Source organism: Colius striatus, chromosome Z (genome assembly GCF_028858725.1).
Source record: "Colius striatus isolate bColStr4 chromosome Z, bColStr4.1.hap1, whole genome shotgun sequence".
Taxonomy (NCBI): Eukaryota; Metazoa; Chordata; class Aves; order Coliiformes; family Coliidae; genus Colius; species Colius striatus.
The window spans coordinates 43,120,682-43,140,374 of NC_084790.1; the positions used below are offsets into that span (position 1 = coordinate 43,120,682).

Here is a 19,693-nt window from a genome sequence, read left to right on the forward strand (position 1 = left end):
TGTTCAAGTGAAAGTTTGCAGTTGCACAGAATACTTAAGGACAGCAAGTCAGGAATCTGAAAGCCTACTCTTTATACTCTGGGTCACAGATGTATGTCAATTAACTGATGGCCTTACACCTGCACTTTTTATTTTTCGCAGCTTATTATTGTAATAAGAATATTAAGTCACTTCTTGTATCAGTAAAACCTGTACTACTCCTGCTATCTACTCAAGTTTACCAAGGTAAATTTTTCCACTTAAAAGCTCATGGTTTTTAAAAGAATGCTTGGTTCCTGCAGTTCATCATGTTGCTTTACCTTCCACATCAGATGCACAGTCCAGGAAGCTGGTGAGCGAGATGCATCAATGATCCTCCATATGGCTGGTCCTTTATATGGTTCTGATGAAAGAAATAATGCTTGGTAGTAGAATTATTTTTATTTAATCCATTTTAATTCATCATTTGACTATCATTAGATAGCTACTCTATTTTTAATAAAAACATACATAAAAAGTGTTTCTTCAGCTCCTCAGAAAATAAAGCTTGGTATACTAAATAGAGCACCTCCACGGAAAGACTTCCTGAAAAGATGAGCGACCAACCAGTTCTGCTCCAAGTGTAGAGTATCAAAATAACTGAAAGTCATCATTGCTGAGCATCTGCAACAATAGTATCAAGTCTACATTGTATATCTTAACTAGTAATCACTAACAGAAAATGCTAAACATACTGAATTAATGGGTCTCGCACAACTCAGTGGCAGACGACACAGTATCCTGACTTAAGAACAAATCTGCAGGAGAGCCTCTCTAGTGGGGAAATACCACTATAACCTCCTTGAGCTGTGAAGTATATTAAATTCCTAACAGTGAATTGTAGTTACTTTAATGCCACAGTACATTTCAAGCACTGCATGTATAAGTGTGCAACTGGAAGCAATGAAGTTAAAAACATGCTGTGGAATGCAATGGACAGAGATCTTAGAAGACACTGAGTTTCAGTGTCACCGTCCTGAGGGAACGAGTCCAGGGCAATGCAGCATATCTGCAGGAAATACAGTTCAATGGAAACAGACAATGTTGTAACAGTGGACTGAAGCATCACAAGGTGCTGAAAGACTAGCCAAGTTGATGAGCTGGTTGTAGAGTGAACTGATTTGGTGCATGGTAGCAACCTTGCAATACTAAAGATTTGTTCTGCAAAGCAGTGAAGGGTGACATTTGGCAGAGAGGCTCTTGAGCAATTTTTCTTCCAAGGCTGTGACCATAAAAGCTTAACCTAGTGGTTTGCTATCTTCTATGTATCTTTAGTAATTGGTTTATACTTTGACATTGCTAACACTCTGCTTGCAATGTCCTTTTGTGTCAGACTAAACATGACCCAAATACTGACCCCAAAGAGATGATGTTGATAAGAAGTTTTCTTCATTAAATCAAGGTAGCAATGTTAATTCCTACTGCAAACAGGCAGAGTATTATTAGTCCAGATCTACAATATGACAACTCCAGTGACTGTCATCAAGAATGGAAATTGCAAGGAAACAGTGATTTTTGTGATTAAATATAGCCAAAATAAAACCCATTTTCCACACAGACTCAAGTCTTGCTCAGAAACAGTGGTTTATAGATGACATTCTCTTTCCTACACCTCCCAAAGTGACAACCATATCACTAATGAGTAGCAAGATTTGATTACTTTGTGTAGAATATTATAAACAACTAGGTACAAAACAGTGTAGAGATCGTCTCAGTGACTCTGACCATCAGGGAAGAGTCAAAGATGCAGAATACTTTGGAAAAAAGTTGAGAGTAAATCAGTTAGAATCTTTGGTGCATAAAAGGCTACACTTCCCAACTGCACATTGTTTCGTATCATTTTCTACAAAGTTTGTGAAGAAGTCTATGTATCCTACATGACTAAAATGTTCAATTTCATACTTGCTGATGCTTGTTCACCTGCTACTTTATCTAATGGTCTCCTAAACACTTGAGTTGTTAATAAGCTAAGGCAATCTGTCTATCAGAAACTACTAGCATACTGGCAGAATAGCTTGTTACACAGAAGCTTGTTCTTATGAGGAAACAGAACAGCTTTTGTTCTGTTTCCTCAGAATAAAAAAAAGTATAAAGCCTACATTTCTTCTAACTTTGAGAACATAACTTTCTGTGAAGACAGCTTTTCTTCTCTACCTCTTACTTGTTTTCAGGAAGCACTTCTAGACTAGCTTTATGGAAAGCTCCTTGGAATGAACATATGGGTCCAGTTGGACACTACTGAAGGTAACTCAAGAGCCTTGTTGCAAGTATAATCAAACAGCGGGAGCAAGGACATACAATATCAATTGCCTACTGTAGACACACGTTGAAAATCAGTGACCTACTTTCATATATTACTTACTATCTTCAGTGGTAACTCCAGTTTTCTCATCACTCCAGTTACTCCAGTAGCCCACTCCATCTTCCTTCATACAACGAATTGAAAAGACATACTCTGTGTAGGGTCTGAGCCCTTGAACACTGAATGAAGTTCTTGGTGAAGCTGTATCTTCAGGAGGAACCTGTAAATGGAGAAGAAGCTTTAGAGGCATTGTTCAAAAGATTTTAAAGACGAGTTCTCTGCTACTACAGATCCTGTCCAAGATCATACACATAACACAGTTTTTCTCCCCTCTTACTTCCAAAAGCTTTAAATGTCCAGTAAAGTTTGGTAAAGAGATCAGACTAGCATGTGTTTACCAGGTATAATAATATATACACTAGAATAGGTAAGCAGCTATCTCAGGACAAGTTATCATATCCAGTTTTCTTTTTTAATTACTTTATGACTACCTCTCCTTCCTCCGTTATTTTTGCTCTACTGATTTGTAATATCTCACTTCACATTTCAGAGCTTTGCGAGGCAATCTGCTTGATTACTGATTGCAAAAGTACCTGTGCTGGAAGCTCCTGTAAAAGGTAGACAATCCATGATGACTGTTTCCACCAATATAAAACAGTGTTTCTCAACTGTTTTTAGAGAATGTTATATTTTTGCTAATAAATGAGTTTATTTTCATAAGCTCTTTCCTTGATCTTAGATTAGGAATTGAATGCCAGAAAACATTCTTACTGTGTAAGTACAGAAACAACGTGTGGTGTAGATAATAGATATATGTAGGTATGCACACACTGACTCAATCACTTGTTACCCCATTAGCCATTAATGGGTTTTTATAGTGAGTAATCTTGCAAGAGGAATGACTGAAGATGAAACATAGATGCAGGACACCCAAGAGATTAATCCTGAGTGCAAAGAATTGTCCAAGTAGTCAAATTTTACCACAGCTACTTAAGCTCAGTTATTTTAAAATTTACTATTTCAATTGTATTGTGCACATGTTAAAAGCATGAGATAAGTTAAAATATCAATACAAGTAACCTTAATAATTAATCTCTGCATCTAAAGCTCGAAGAGTTCCTCCAAGAAGGAGCTGTGTTACGTTACCTGCTTCTAACACCATATTTTGGTAAGTCAGAAGCAGTATTCCTTCCAACAAGTCATGAAATTTGTAATATTTTTGGGCCTCTGTACTGAAACATGAGAAGATCTCAATGAAAAGAATGTTTCTGGAATTCTGCTGCTTCAAAAGAAGGCTTAAAGAAAGGCAAAACTGAGAAGCTATTGAAAATAGAACCATAGCCTGATGTGGAAGTAAAACCCCACAACCTGATGACACGAAAATACTACAGTGCATTACAGCCAAGGTATTTTTTATATTCTTTATCCAGTTCCTTGACTGCATGAGGTTTAAGACATGTATGCAGGATAACCATGCTGTACAGAATCAGAGAATCATTTTGGTTGGAAAGATCATCAAGTCCTACCATTAACCCAACACTGTCACATCCACCACTAAGCATCATCTACAAGTCTTTTATGCATCTTCAGGGATGGTGAACCTATCACCTCCCTGGGCAGCCTGTGCCAGTGTCTAAATACCTTTTCAGAGAAAAAATTTTTCCTAATATCCAATCTAATGCTACACTGGTTCAACTTAAGCCCATTTTCTCTGGTCCTTGTCATGTGTTACTTGGGAGAAGAGACCAACCCCCACCTCACTGCAGCCTCCTTTTAGGTAGGTGTAGAGAGTGACCACATTTCCCCCTCAGCCTCCTCTTCTCTAGGCTAAACATCCTCAGCTCCTTCAGCTGCTCCTCAGATTTGTTCTCCAGATCCTTCACCAGCTTTGTTGCCCATCCTTGGACACACACCAGAACCTCAGTGTAACTCAGATATTGAGGGACCCAGAAACAAACACAGGACTTGAGGTGCCATCTTACCACTGCTAAGTAATGAGGCTTGAGCTATCTTTTCATTCATCCTGTCTGCCAGAGGAAAGGAGGACAGTCAATAATAGAAAAATCATGTGAGTTAGCTCCTAGCTTAGAGTTTGGTGCCATTGAGGAAGTTTTGGTTTTTACGACAAAACCTTCTTCAAAGACTATAATTTGACAAGGCAGGATGGAATACATCTCTGTCACAAGGACACGAGTATCTTTGGGAATAGGCTGGCCAACTTGATCAAGAGGGCTTTAATCTGAAGGACTTGGGGAGTGGGATGTGAAATGGCAAAGTATGTGCCATCCCATCCAACAAATGTCACAGCAGGAAATGCAATGATGATGCTCCTCAGTCTCACATCCAGATGAGAAGCAGAAGGCTGACCACCCCCAGGGATCCTCAAATGAGGGAGGATCCTCTTCCATTCATCCAGGGAAACCTGTTCATTTGAGTAAGCCTGTGTTGTTGCTTGCACACCAACACACACAGCCTGGGGAATAAGCAGGAAGAATTGGAAACGTGGGTGAGGATGCAGGGCCACGAACTCACCGCTTTACTGAGACATGGTGGGACAGCTCACATGGTTGGAGCACAGCTGTGCACATGTACATATTATTTAGGCAAGACAGGACAAGCGTGAGGGGGTGGGGTTGCTCTCTATGTGAGAGACCAACTAGAGTGCATTGAGCTCTGTCTGGGGGTGACGAGTGGCAGGTTGAGTGTTTATGGGTAAGAACTAAAGGGCAGGGTAAGTGTGGGTGATACAAGTGTGGAAGTTTACTATAGGCTACCTGATCAGGAAGAGGAACTGAATGAGGCCTTCTACAAACAGCTGAGAGCTGCCTCACAATCAATCCCTGGTTCTCACTGGGGACTACAACCTCCCTGATGTTTGCTGGCAAGCCCACTCAGACAAGCACGCACAGTCCAGAGGTTCCTACAGAATGTTGTTGACAACTTCCTGTCACAAGTGGTCAAGAAGCCAACAAGGAGAGACATCCTGCTGCACCTTATGCTAACAAAGTCTGGTTGAGGATATGAATGTTGGAGGCAGCCTTGGCTGCAGTGACCATAAGATGGTGGAGTTCAAGAACCTCTGTAGAAACAGGATATGGAGCTCAATTGTGACCCTGCACTTCAGGGTCTTCAAAGACCCTCTTGGAGGAATCTCATGGGACAGGATACTCAGTGGTAGAAGTGCCCAAGAGAGCTGGTCAATCTTAAGTGCCAAGCCTAAGTTCAAGTGTGGCCCCACAAGCAGAAAATCAGGAAAAAGAAGAAAGAGACCTACATGGATGAAAAAAAGAACTACTGGAACTACTCAAAGAGAAGAAAGAAATCTATATAAGGTGGAAAAAGGGCCTGGTTGCTTGGGAAGAGTATAGGAACATTGCCAGAGTATGCAGGGACAAAACCACAAAGCACTAAACCTGGCAAAAGAGTAAAGGAAAACAAGAAGGGCTTTTTCAAATACATGAGTAGCAGAAAGAAGATTAGAGAGAATGTGAACCCACTGATGAGGAGAGGGTGTCATGGCGACAGAGGATGCAGAGAAGATGGAACTACCAAATGCCTTCTGTGCCTTAGTCTTCACTGCCAAGGTCAGCCCTCAGGAATCCCAGTCACAGGGGGATAGTGAGACAGTCTGGAGAATGGAAGACTTTCCCTTGGTGAATGAGGTCGGAGTTAGAGACCTGTCGGGCAAGCTTGTTGTTCTTGACTACCTGAGCACACTGTTGGCTCATATTCAGACAACTGTGGATGAATACGCCCAGGTCCTTCTCCATCTTGCAGCTCAGCAGCCACTCTTCCCTAGGAGTGCTTGTAGCATGAGGTGGTTGTGACTCAAGTGCAGGTACAGCAAATTCAAAGAAAGTACCCCAGCTATCATTGTATAGTGTTTGCCCAAGCTTTAAATAACATTTAGGTCTGTAGTTTTGTATATGCATGGAAAGATGAGTGTTCTAGATGTTGCACGTACAGAACAAAAGTCCAAAATAAACATACTGCAACATGATGGGGAGGTGTGTCCACAAAGAAAACACAAAGTCACTCTAGATTGTACCAAAAACACTAGATCACAGCCTTCACGAACAGCCCAAATAAAATGTAGGAGGCTACATAAGACCTAAGGATAATGAACCACATCCTCTGAATAGCAGCATTGAAGAAACTTCTGCTGTTTGATAAATGGCTGACTTGCAGCAGGAAAAAAGCAAGAAAATTTGTAGTATTACCTGCATCCAGTTTGTGTCACCGATGATCCTATACCGAATATTGAATTTCAACTTCATCACAGCTGCTGAAATCCTATTCTCCCAGGAAAGCTTGAGAACAGTTGGTAGTATCCCCGAGTTGACTGATAAGTTGTGTGGAGGCAGAGGTTTAACTAGAAGAGAAGGAGTCAGAGTTAACTCTGCAGCTCTGCCTTTAGCAATGCCATTGCTATTTTTACTATACTGTAAGACTACCATTAAAGCCTTTGACGAGCTCAAATGTCTGTCTGCTCTTTCACACTATTCTCTAAAAGTAGACTACTCAACAAGAGCTTGCTATCCAAATTCTGATCAAATCTCTTACTTCTCATACCTCTGTCCAGTACAGTTCTATTCAAGAATGTTTTAACAGTGTTCATTTTTTTTGTAATGAAGGAATATTAACATACCATCCAGTAATATGCACAGAAGCAGCATTTAAGTACTACTAACGCTTTATTAGGAGGCATATAATTACCAATATCAATGGGATCAAGAACAAGAGGATCAGATTCAGCCTTCCCAAGAGCATTTGTTGCTTCTACCCAGACCTCCAGGTTAACAAAGAAGAGAACTTCATTAATTGTACAGGAATTGTTTACATCTTTTGGTATACAGTCAGGAAAGTTCTCATGTGGCCTAAATAAGAAAAGGAAAAATAAATGCATAAACCCTTAAGTTTGGTTTCCTTTAGAGACTCTAAATAGATCAGAGTAGTCAATCAGTTTAGCTCATGTGTTTCCCCTCTGCCATTATTTTTGTAAACAGAGAGGTGGGAAAAAAGGTGAAGAGATGACAGTGTTCAGTCACAAATGTATGATTGCATTAGAACTGAAACTAGAACAAAATCTCTTGACTTCAAGTCATACATCTAAAGCAGAAGCTACAGTACTGTAGTTAAAAAATTGTATAAAAAATTGAATTAAAAACAATCAACATCAAGAACTGATATATTTAATCAAAAGCAATATTGCTAGTAACCAGAAGCACATTTACGCATTAAAGTTCTAGGGGCATGAGGAGGTTTGCAAAGCATTTAGACTTATCCAACCTCACTTTCTAGAGCCCTCATTACCAAATCAGTTTAGCAGAGTGGGGTAGATGGAAAGCTGTAGGCAGTCACTCCTGCTTCCAGAGCAGAACAATCCTGTCCACTCCATTTTAAATTACAAAAGCCCACGTGAAGAGTTTGAAAGTCACTTAACTTTCTTTCACAGGAAATATTTTTTCTGAAGCTTTCATGTTAGTATTAGTTGTGGACAACCATTCTTAGTTCTTAGGAAATACTGAAAATACCTCTACTAAAGCCAGTCACTGTACATTGGCTTCTCTACTTAGAATCACAGAACAGTTTGGGTTGGAAGGGATCTTTAAAAGTAATTTAGTCAGATTGTCCTGCAATGGGCAGGGACATCTTCTGCTTGCTTAGAATGGGATACAGCAGTTACCACAGAAAAACTTAACATATTAATTGGGTTGAAGCACCTAATCATTAGATGTATTGTACAGAAGACCCACTAATAATGCATCTGAAAAATTAAAAAAATGAGACAGCTGTCACCCCAAAACACGTGCAGCAACCAAACTTCAAGTCTGACTTAGGACTACTTTAAATGTGAACTTTACTCTTCTGTTCCCCCCAAAATAGACAGAAAATTGGATTTAAGTTAAGAACTCTTTCAAGTTCAGTTTACCCTACAAAATATTCTTAGAAATTATTTCACATTCTATAGAGGGTTACTTACCATCTGTATTTCAACCTAAATTGAGTGTCCAGGAATGTATGCCTTCCAGGGTTCCAGGTACAAGTCATAGGATATGTCAGTTTTAACACTTGATGCACAATGCAACTTAAGTTCTTGGGCTTTTCTGGGGGCACTGTACAGAAAAAGTTAGCAATAATTCATCTACATACACATTTCAATCCAGTAAGAATCACGCTAAGTGTCCTGTTAGGGCAATTTCAGTGAACAACCTAAGTATTTATAGTCAGGTTTATTTCTAAAGGAGGGGGTAAAAAATGATAGATGCCACCCAGCAATAGAAATCAAGCAGCTTAACCAGCTGTTCTGAGCAACAGTAGTGGATAAAGAACAAGCACCTGACAATAAGGAACAGCACAGATTTCTTATTCTTTCAGGCAGAAAACCTGATCTACTGTGTGTCATACAAATCTACTTTCATTCACAAAAAATGCTCATGAGCACTACAGCTGGATTGGCATATACTGACTTTACCAATAATCTGAGCTCTAAGGCAATTGTGATAGGTCTATTCTCCCTTATCTGAGCTATAGAGGAAGGATACTTTAGCACCAAAAACATACAACAAAGGTAAGGGGTCTTCACCAGTGCACTTTAGTGTGTAAGAAACTTTTCCAGAGTGCAGCTGAACTATTCTTTCCCTTCTTAAATTCAATGCAGAGTGTACAAATAATGTTTCTATCTTTTAGAATATCACTATTCACAAGAGCAGGATGTACTTTAAGAATCTTATTTCAGTTCAAGCAGAATGCTATTTTCAACATAACTACTTATGAACCTTACAGCTTTTGTCATGAATAGCTGTATTCTCCTCAAAGTTGTTATTCTCATAGTTTACAGAATCTTTCTTTAACTGACCATATGAAAATACAGTAGGTTTAAGTACTAATGCATCTCAAGATTCACATATGATTTACAATTGTAGAACATTATCTCTACTGTCATTCAGTTTACCTTCTTAGGCTATTTTATGTCCCCCCCCACCTGTCCACTTATTTTGCCTCTCAGATCTTTTCTGGTAAGATACTTACTTATAAGTTAAAATAAAAACATTGTTGTCCTGTGAAAGCACTTTCTAACTCACGCTAGAACCATGTGAGTTTGAGTTGCAAGTTCAACTGCATTATCTTTTGCCAACATGAGGTAGTAATGTAATTCACCAGCCATTCACATGCTGACACAAAGGACACTTGAACACTTATTTTATAAACGGTCCACCAACTAATTAAGAATTATTATCTTAAGCTATTCATGTTACTTTCTCAAGACTTTGCTATTATCTGAAAGAACATTTGCTCAGAACTATGCCAAGTACTATCATGCTTGAAGAAGAAAAGTTCATTATTCATTTTTAATTAATATTTTTAAGTTTTATATTTAATTAATAATTTTTAATAGTTTAGCATTAGTTTTTTAGAAAAAGAATTTTCTTACGTATAGAGGTACAGTAATCTAAATAGTACATTCTAGCCTTGAGTCGGTGTAGGTTAGTTTCAGTGATACAGACGGGCTAAATATATCTCATTCCATTAATAAAGAGAACATTAGTAAACAGAAGTAAGTGGGAAAAGTTAACTTATTTCCTAGGATCAATTTCAGTTACATTCACATCTTCTTAGTGTAAATTAAATCTTGCTTGCTTTAAATTTTTTCTGTTATTTTCTTCCTATTTCAACACTAAAATATTCCAGAGTATTTTCTTGTTTTTAGAAAACTTTATTCTGGGGCATATTTACCAGCTTTGACGACATGTTATTTGACAACATTTTAATACAATTATCCAGGAAATGAGGGAATGGAAACAAGTGTCTTAAGATATCCACACTATTCTCTTCCCTGTTGCACAGGAAAAAAAAACCCATTAAGACCAGAACAAAAGGCAAGAAAAATGGTACTTACAGCCTAGTGTAACTGTAATTCCATAAATGTTCTGCTCAATCTGTCCATCTGCTAAAATGTTGCATGTCAGGGGAGTAGCTAGTGAAGAAGTGTCATTAAATGTGACACTGGAAACTGTTCTGTTTATTTCACGATACTGTTCTCTAGGTACCACTCTATTTTTAATTTTCCAGATAATTTGACTAGCATAGATATTACCAAAGTCAAGACAACTCTCATTTAAAATGCATAATGCTGTGAAATTGGAACCAAGAGCCAATACAGGAGATTCTGGGAGGATGTGACCACATGACTGTACAAGTCCACCATAAACTGAAAAGGAAAAAGAATTGCATCTTTATTAAGAACTATAGAACACTTCATAATCAATATTACTGATACAACACTAGTGTAATGTTAAAAATACTACAGGTGTCTAAGTAGGACATGAATTGAGTTATAAAACTAAAATGCATTAATGGACAACCAAGCAGATTTTAAGGGTAAAACCAGTGTAGTCTTTCCCAGGCTTTGCAAAAAGAAAACAAAAAAGCTCCATTAATAGACACAGGACTTTAGAGAGGGAGGAGAGTCAAGGATTGGATGCTGTGTTTTGAAGGAGGAAGGTAAGATGCTTGAGGTTACTCTTGCAGTCAAAATAGTATTTTTTGTTGAGAAAGTAAACAAAAAAAATGGTATGTGTGCACCTTTGTTGTGATAAACTAGTTCAAGAAGAATTGCATGCAAACGGTGAAATACTTGAGATGTCCATTTCAAAAGCCTCAGGGTATATACTAGAAACATATTTTTAAATTATAGTGACGTGTACACATTTAACAGTGCTCTCTATGAAGAAACTTCAACACCATAGTGAAATTGTGACTACTGCAGGGTGGAAGCAGATAAGGGAAATAAAGAGAAAAGCACATAAAGAGAAAAGTGTACAGCCTTACAGATGAAATAGATGGCTGGAATCCTGCCTTCTATCAACAACCATACTGAACACCTACACAACAGCAGTGGCCATGGCTCTAATTTAATTATGGAGTGTACTACACAAGTCCACTGGTAGCTTATTGCTTTAACAGCATTTAGTCTGACCAAGACATGCTTTCACTCAGATACAATATAGAGTATGTGAAATTAAACTTCAGTTTGCTAGAGTGACCACCTTGAGGGCTGTCAGTGGAACAAAAGTACCTTTTCACTGACCACTCTTCACTACCTCTGTACAAAGATGAGTAATGAAGAACAGAAGTGACTGCTTAACATGCATTATTTTACCACCATATTGAAGGGACAGACTAGGTGTCTCTATCCTAATATATCTTGCTTCCTGCCCCAACCCTGAAAGTATCTATGCAAAAAACAAGTATGTGCCTCAAACATTCAATTAAAGAAGTTCTACCTTTCTCTTGTGTTTGAAACATAGAAGTCTTACCTTTGAGAGAACAAATATTCAAGAGCAGATATAAGCCACGGGCCACCCAGTTCCTCCCAGAAAACATGCTGCACAGAAATCCTGTAACAGAGAAAGATTTTTTTTTAATTAAATGATCACTTTTCAAATGACTGTCAAATTCAGATTTTTATCTTATCTGGGACAATTTCTCCGGTATGCACATTTGCTTTCTTGAAAGCTAGTCTTCTCATTCTGTAGAAAGAATGGACACATTGTTTCCATTTTACTCATTGCTTTAAGAAACTCCAGTGTCTACTTAAGACAACTGATGCAGTTTAAGCCTTCTTGAGGTAACATTTAAGAAATGCATCAGCTTATTGTTTTCATGAAATGCATCAGCTTATTGTTTTCATGAAATGCATCAGCTTATTGTTTTCATGAGGTTTGTTTGTTCTTCAAAACCTTACAAGGGGAACTAGAACTCCTCAAAAGTCAAAAAGTTTTTTTTCCCCTCCTCTGTTACGCTTTTTTTAATTTTTGCATTGCAGCAGAGTTCACTTGTTCTCCATTTAACAACTCTACAAAACATCTTAGAGAAAATGACACACTCATTGAGTAGCTTCCACTCCAGTTCTTTTGAAGCCACAAAGTCTCTCCTAGATTTCTCAGCTTGCAGTTATAAATTATTAAAAGGAAATGATCATTCTCTACTAGGCATATGAGCTATATTATTTTAAACCACATGTACATATGTTTACAGGAATAGGTGCATTGCCTTAGTCAAATAGGATACTTAGCCTACAACCTGATTTCTACAAGCAGGCTTCATGCTATTCTTACAGCTAGAAACTAAACATGGAATTTCTAAATTTAGTAAGACATGTCTACCAGTAGCAACCCTGCTTCCTAAATTTAATTTTTACTGATCTGACAAAACTTCTTTGTAAACTGGTATTCTGAGCTTTAGCCCTAGAAAAGGCAACTCACTAAGAAGTTTAAAGGAATTCCATAGTATTCCCTAGAAAGGAAAACTTAAAAGCTACATCTATCAGAAGGAAAAGGAATTCCAATTTATGACAGGAAACATTCCTTTGCTTTTATTGCATGCAGTTTACTTTATAGTAATGACAGAAAGACACAAGGCATTTAATACATATTAATAAAACTAGTTATTTATGCACTGATGTATTAATATCTAACTAGAATCTCATTAATTAGGCATTGCCATATCCAAGTCTTTTTTTGTTAACAAATGAAGGTAAAGACTATAACAAAAAAATGTCTATTCAGAAGAATTAGACACCAACAATTAAATGAAAGCCAATCTCAAACCTTTATAGCAGTCTTTGTAGTTCTCACCAACATAGATGCATTTCAGTTACAACTAAAATAACAGCCCTCAGAATCACTCATCAGTATCTTTATTTGCATCTCTACTCATATGTTCATTACTGAATTATGTGAACAAGCATTTTTATTTATCACTAAAGGATGACTTTTTAAAAGTAAATAACAAGACATTTATAATCAGACTGTAGTTGTACAGAGATGAGAATCAAAAAGTTATTAATTTTTTATGTTACTCTGAAGTATTATCACTGGGATGAATATGAAAACAATTCTACAGTTTTAAGTGCAATACATCTTTAGATATCTATGGGTATGGTTAGAGATTTAAATAAATTGATTTTTGATGATTGAAAGACTTTACATTCACAATACTTGAAAAATATGTTTTGATCTACCCATGTCTTTTTGTATTTTCGAATCCCATTAGTGAATACAACCAAACTCAGAAGAGTATTCTCTTTTGATTCTGGTTTTGGACACAGAGTACTGTCCTTGCCCGCCCTCCCCCCCACCCCATCCCAGAATCTATTTCAGTGTCTTAACTTTAACATTTATCAAAAATACTGCTTGCTACCTAGAGCTTGTTGTGCTCTCTTATGAATAGACTGTAAGATTTCTCATTTTATTTTAAAGAAGATACATTTAAAGCTATTTGAGTTGAACAATTTGAGTTGTAGGTCTGAAACCCTGAGGAAAGAAAGAAAGAAGCAGCAGCTCTGTTTCCCTGCTAACTATCAAAAATTGCAGAAAAAAAGCAGAAGCAGCTTCCACGATAAAAAGTGAAACAAATGTAAAAAGGCAAAAAAAGAAAGCTTTTTAAAAAAACACTCAATACAGCATTTTGCTCAATTCGTATCACAACCGATGTCACATTAGAGTAATGGCAGTGACAGCTAAGTATGACATTGTTACAAAGTTACTGGTTTTATTTTTGGTAATGACTCACTTCAGGTTAAGTGATATTTCCACAAAACTCTTCTAGAACTGCTGGTGTTAAAATCACTATTAAGCCATATCAAGTACAGTTAATAACAAAAATACTGTTAAGCAACTGAATGAATAGAAAAGCTAATACTTAAAAAGCAATAACCAACTCAATAGAAGTGAATAGTAACACTAAATTATCACCTATTTTGCTCCAAGTACAATATTTTTCATAAGAAATCAAAATATGATTACGTCATTTTAAATAAATGTCATTTCTATATTTGTCTGTCTTTCAGATCTGGAATACAATGTTAATTGTCCTGAGTAGATTCATGTATACATGGGACACTGAAGTCTAAATCTCTACTACTTTGCCCTTTGGAAAGTTTAGTATGTGTTTTCAGAAAACAAAGAAACCCTCTACAGTTTATACTACATATTCCACTGCATTCAGCTCCTGAAAGGCAAGAAAACTGAAACTCATGCTCCACCACCTGCAACAGAAAAGTGGAAAGCCCACTCACTTACAGCATGGGAAACGAGTAGTTCTGACTGTAGTGTCAAAACCATGCATATATTTGCATATTCAGCATATATTTGCTTTTAGGCTGTTTGAATGTATTTTACTTTTTCCACCCTGCTGATCAATGCAGTTTGAAGACAACCGAAACACATGCCTCCAAACCCACAAAGGGACTATTTGCAATCTCTTCTAATGTGTGCTAAGATTAGTCTCTCTGCTTTTCACAAGACTGATTCTTGATTGAAATTTAGTTCTAGGAGAAAGAAACAGACTATGCATTTCCACTTACCTTGTGTAGATGAAAGCCGTAAAAAAAAACATATGAAGGGGCTTACAATTGACAAAACAAGGAGGCGCACTTCAGATTAGTATAAGGAAGATACTTGTAGGGGAAGCTCATGTTTTCTAATGTGAGCATACAAAGATGCTGAAGTGCAGAAACAATCCATGTAAGCTATATTAAAAATGTAAAACACAGTTCCATCATTCAAAGCAAATGCTGACGCATTCACTTGTTTACCCATACCTACTAAGTTGCAAGTATGAACACCAGAAAACTCAATAGTTTCAGCAATTACACAGCACAGTCCTAAACCTCCTGTTTTAGGCTGGTCTAATGTATTAAGGTTAAAGTTCAACCTGATGTTGAACTAACATTGAAGAAGCTAGTCAGTTCAGAAGTTTTTTGTATTTTTTTTTTTTTAAGTCAAATCAGCATTTTATCTATACTACATAGCTGTTGTGAAGAGGAAAAGGAGATAGTGGCACAGGATCAAAGTCCATAAAAATGCTACACAGCAAAACCAACACAATTCATTTAGAACTCTTGCTGGTGTCAGTCCTGAACTCACACAACATAAACTATCTTGAAGACGAAGAATATACTAAAATACTGCAATTACTCCAGTAAGACAGACACAGAACACAAATAGCGTGAGATCACCCCATTTAATCTCTAAACCATATCAGATTCCTATTATTCTTTACATCCTGCTACCATTTTGAAAGCACTAAGCCTTTATGCCTGAACCTTAACCTGATACTTCAGCCAGTATCCTCTGAAAAGCTAATGATGACCCTAAATTCAAGCTGTATAAGCACAAACTTGTAACAGCACAGGGTTTTATGACTAACCTGAGAATAACAGTGAAGAAAGTCAGGTACCCATGTAAAACTGATAATTACTTATTCTGAGCAATGGAGAGAAATCATACAAATTAATCTTATTTCATAAATCACGATAACTACCCCAAAATGAATACAGGTATATGTTATATGATTATTTATACTTCTCAGTTTCAGAATGGTGACAATTATGGTCCAAGTTAAGTTTAAGAGATTACAGTCAAAGTAAAATGTTCTTGCCAACTTGCAAGTCAGAAAGTATAGACAACATCTAATCATCACAGGAAGGTGCTAGGTCTATTAAGACTCAGCATCACATCAATCACAAAAAGTTGGCACCAAACAGATTTCCAGAAATTGCTCAAAAAAATTTAAGAGCTAAGCTTATGGGTTCAAGCAGTTATCTCTCACAAAGAATCCATATAGCTCAGGTAGACAGACAGCAAGAGATAGTGCACATAGCAGCTACTGCTTGAGGTTTTATAATAAGCCAGGCAGTACTTAAGTCTAAGAGTTGTAACTATCCTCAAGGAATTTTGACTGCTCAAGCTGTAACCGCTTTCTAACTAAGAGTACTTCACCTGCAAGCTTCCTTCTTTCCTTCCTCAGAGCTAAGACAAAACAAATCCCAAACACCTCTAAAAGAATCACTTGAAAACTCTTAAGATATTATATGCACAAAATATCCCCAAATTAATGTTAAAATTTAAAATACCTATACACAAATAATAACTCTGTCACTTTCACCAAATAAGTCTGTAATTTCTCCACTTTATTAATTCATTTGCCTCTAGGAGAAGGCTTCTCCCCATCCCTGTCATTTTAGTATCGAAGAATAAAAAAAACAATCTAAGGGGGACAAATTAAAATTACTGAAATATCTCACGAAAGGCACAAAATATTTGCTTCCAATAATTCTTTTTGGTAACTTCTTAAACTGCATATAACTTTCTGAAATATTTGAGCTTTATTTTTTTGCAGCTAACAAGTAGCTGTAGTCTAAAACGCAAATGAATTTATACAAAATAATGTTTTCACTTTGCATGTTCTCACTTTGAAATCAAACCCTCAAGACTGACAGCCACTAGTGGTTCTCTAAATTAGAGAGTTCTTACCAATGTAAGAACTATTCTAAAAAAGTTGGCCAGGGGTTTGTTTATTTTCATACAACTGTGCTAGTCCTAATCCTCCAGAGAGCCAGTATGGAAGACACTGCATCACCAATTTGTGTACAGACTTACAGATGTGCCTTTATCTCCCCTCACCCCAGCCTCCTAAGTATATATAGATGCTTTACTCGAAGACATTAAATTTCTAGATGTGTATAAAAGATACAAATAGTTACTTTTAACGCTTAAATTCTAAGAAGCACTCTCAAATTTTCGTCATCCTCTCCTACTTTCCTATTGTGATACAGCCACACAGATTAGGAGTTGAAGTTCAGAAGTGCCATATTTTCAATAGATACCTTTTACATTATCATTATTATTTGAAAGTAACAGGAAGGGAAGCCTAAAGTTACATTCTATAAATTACATTTCTCTCATCCTCAACTCTGAAAAGTATCCAACCTATCTATATTGTAGATCCTCCCCACTTTTTCTTTTCTTCTCTTAGAAGCAACACAGACCACTAATAACAAAACTAAAATCCCACAGAATTCTATTGCCAGGTTTCTCCTTCAGAAATGCCTCAAAAGTATCAAGCAGGCATCAACTAGCAATCAGCCTAAAACAAAGATGAAAACTGGGACTGGGACTCAGTCTCTGCGCTGCCAGCACACTTGGCAGACTGCTTTCCTTTGTGCCTGGTTCACTGCCTGTTTCATCATCTGCAGGATGAAAATCATGACACTTCGGGAAGAGCATCAAGAGATCCAATACAGTGATGATGGGAGCTCAGGAGCAGAGTGGAAGTTAGTAAATGATCTGGGCTGCTCACTGTATCCACTCCACCTTAATTCCTCTGGGAATCCCTCCCATAGCCGGTCCAGGTGTAAAAATGTCTGTTTCTTTCAAGGCCAGTAATTTTCTACTTTCTGGTATAAAGGCAAAAAGAGTAATGAAGCCAAGAAAACGCCACGTATTTCAAGACGAAAACGCCTGCCGATAACATGGCCACGTTTATTCAGAGTTGAGAGACGCAAGTACAGTGAGGGTTAAGGCTGCTGGTGTTAACAACCATGGCACTAAGGAAAAACCCGGATTATCTTCCGTCTCATCCTTCGTGCCACGCCAGCTGGCCCGCAACATCGCATCAAGACAGGGGAAAGGGTTACGTGTGGGACATCCTCAGGAGCTGGCACTAAGCTCACCGGCAAGGGGAGGGACTCAACAGCCCCTCAGACCCCCACATAGAGGAGCACCGGGTGGCCCGGCAGTGAGTGAGGCCACATTGTATTTTACGTGCCACGGCTGGCTCAGTTCCGCCGGCGCCCACCGAGAAAAGTCGAGGTGTCGCTGCGGAGAGTTGGCGAGGAACCCGTGCCCCTTAGAGCCCGCCGGGCCGGGCCGGGCTCCACTCAGAGAAGGCTGCTCATGGCCGCGGGGCGCGGACGGGGAGGGCGCGGACGGGGAAGGCACAGCCGGACAGCGCCGCCGCCGGGAGAAAGGCAAGGAATCGGCTTGGGAAGCGAGTGGCGCAGGGCTGCCGTCCTCCCCGCCCCGTCTCCCAGTCAGCGCTGGCCAAGCGCCCACTCGCCTGCCCCGGCGTCCCCACCCGCAGCGCACGGCACGTCCTGCCGAGCTCGGCTACGGCCCAGGGGAAAACAGGCCCCCGCCAGCAGACACTCCTCAGGTAGAGGGACGCACGGAGGCGGCAAAGAAACACGAGACCGAAGAGAAAACAAGAGAGGAAAGGAGGAAACCTGCCTCCGGCATCGAACATCCCGGCTCTTACCTGGCGCTGCCTCACGGCGCCCCTCACCCCGCCGACAGCCCCTAAATAACGGCCCCGCCGCGCCGCGCCATCGCACCGCCGTTCCCCACGCGCGGCCCCAGGCCAGGTCACACTAATCCCCGCCCCACGTCCTTCTCTCCGGGACTTGCACCGTCATTGGCCAGAGGGAGGAGTGACGTTACCGAAAGGGGGCGGAGGGTGGAGCTTCCCGTAACGCGCCGGCCGGTGCCAGGATCTCAGGCGCGCAAGGGGTGCGCGCGGCCGCGCCTGGGGGCGGGAAGGGTGGCGGCCCCTGAAGTGGGGGCGGCCGGCGGCCCGTGAGGCGAGGCAGGCGCCTTCCCTACCCCCGCCCCGCTCGGCCGCGCTACCCCTTGCCCCCATCCGCCAGCTGCCGTCTCCCCGTTGCTCCCCCACCCCGCCCTCGTTGGTGCCTGGCCGCCCCCTCCCGGCGACCTGTTCCCCTCAAGGTTTTCCCCTCAAGGTGTGTTCCAGGGTGTGCACCAACAGAAGAGGAGCCGCGCAGGCCCGCTTCCCGAGGCGGGGGGGCGGGAGCGTAGTCGTCTCCATTCGCCCTGCGGCTCTTACCTGTGCGGTGGGCGGCAGTCGCGGGACCCCTGGGCTAAGGCCTCTGAGCCGGCGAGGCCTCTGGAAGCTTCTCCCAGGCGGCCTGGCCCGCGCACCGGCGCTGCAGAGCTGCACTCCCGGGCAGGCCTGAGGAGCGAGAAGCCTTCCCAGCGTTTCGCAAGACTCCCCAGGGAGCTTGGGCAGCTGCAGGAGAATACTCTTGCCGACGTTTCCAAAACATTGTTATCAAGAGCAGCTCCTAGAAAAGGTGTTTGTGTAAGTCTGAGTTGCTAGGAAGTGCTACTTAATTTAGATCGCTCATGTGACCAGGATCCAGGGAAGCCTCTGGGTTCCTGCAGTAGTTATCCATGTACATGTCTTCATTAAGTGGCACTGTGAAATAACTTTTGTAAATGGGATGCTGTCATGTCGTCTTTGTTCTAGATTATTTTTTTCCAGTTTGCAAGTGAGAATGAATGCATTTCAGTGCCACATCCACAAACTTAGACTGTGCTAAGAGTGTCAAAGTAAGCTCTAGGCAGGAAAGTACCAGACATCACTGATGCGTGCCCAAGTTGTTTCCTGCCTTAGACTTTAGGCTTTTGCCCATTTCCTTCTTTTATTATCTTTGAGGTCAGCGGAATTCCACTTTAGAGGAATAGACAAATAGAACATCTAGTCTGATACCTTGTTTCAAGCACTGCT

General features: G+C 39.8%; 1 protein-coding gene across 3 annotated transcripts in view; it reads right to left on the bottom strand.

Annotated features, from left to right (window-relative positions):
* Positions 1 to 19,100, bottom strand: part of IL6ST (interleukin 6 cytokine family signal transducer) — a 33,473-nt gene extending 14,373 nt beyond the window's left edge. For 2 of the 3 annotated variants that reach the window (XM_062018037.1, XM_062018035.1), the window contains exons 1-8: positions 18,425 to 18,515; positions 11,641 to 11,721; positions 10,221 to 10,532; positions 8,304 to 8,436; positions 7,037 to 7,197; positions 6,541 to 6,692; positions 2,381 to 2,540; positions 300 to 382 (exon numbers count right to left, since the gene is read on the bottom strand). In XM_062018037.1, the coding sequence (XP_061874021.1) occupies positions 300 to 382; positions 2,381 to 2,540; positions 6,541 to 6,692; positions 7,037 to 7,197; positions 8,304 to 8,436; positions 10,221 to 10,532; positions 11,641 to 11,707 (1,068 nt within the window). In that variant the 5' untranslated portion in view covers positions 11,708 to 11,721; positions 18,425 to 18,515. Of the gene's footprint in view, positions 1 to 299; positions 383 to 2,380; positions 2,541 to 6,540; positions 6,693 to 7,036; positions 7,198 to 8,303; positions 8,437 to 10,220; positions 10,533 to 11,640; positions 11,722 to 18,424; positions 18,516 to 19,009 lie in introns of those variants that run through there. The other variant, XM_062018036.1, reaches the window with a different exon arrangement.
* Between the last annotated feature and the right edge of the window lie 593 nt (positions 19,101 to 19,693).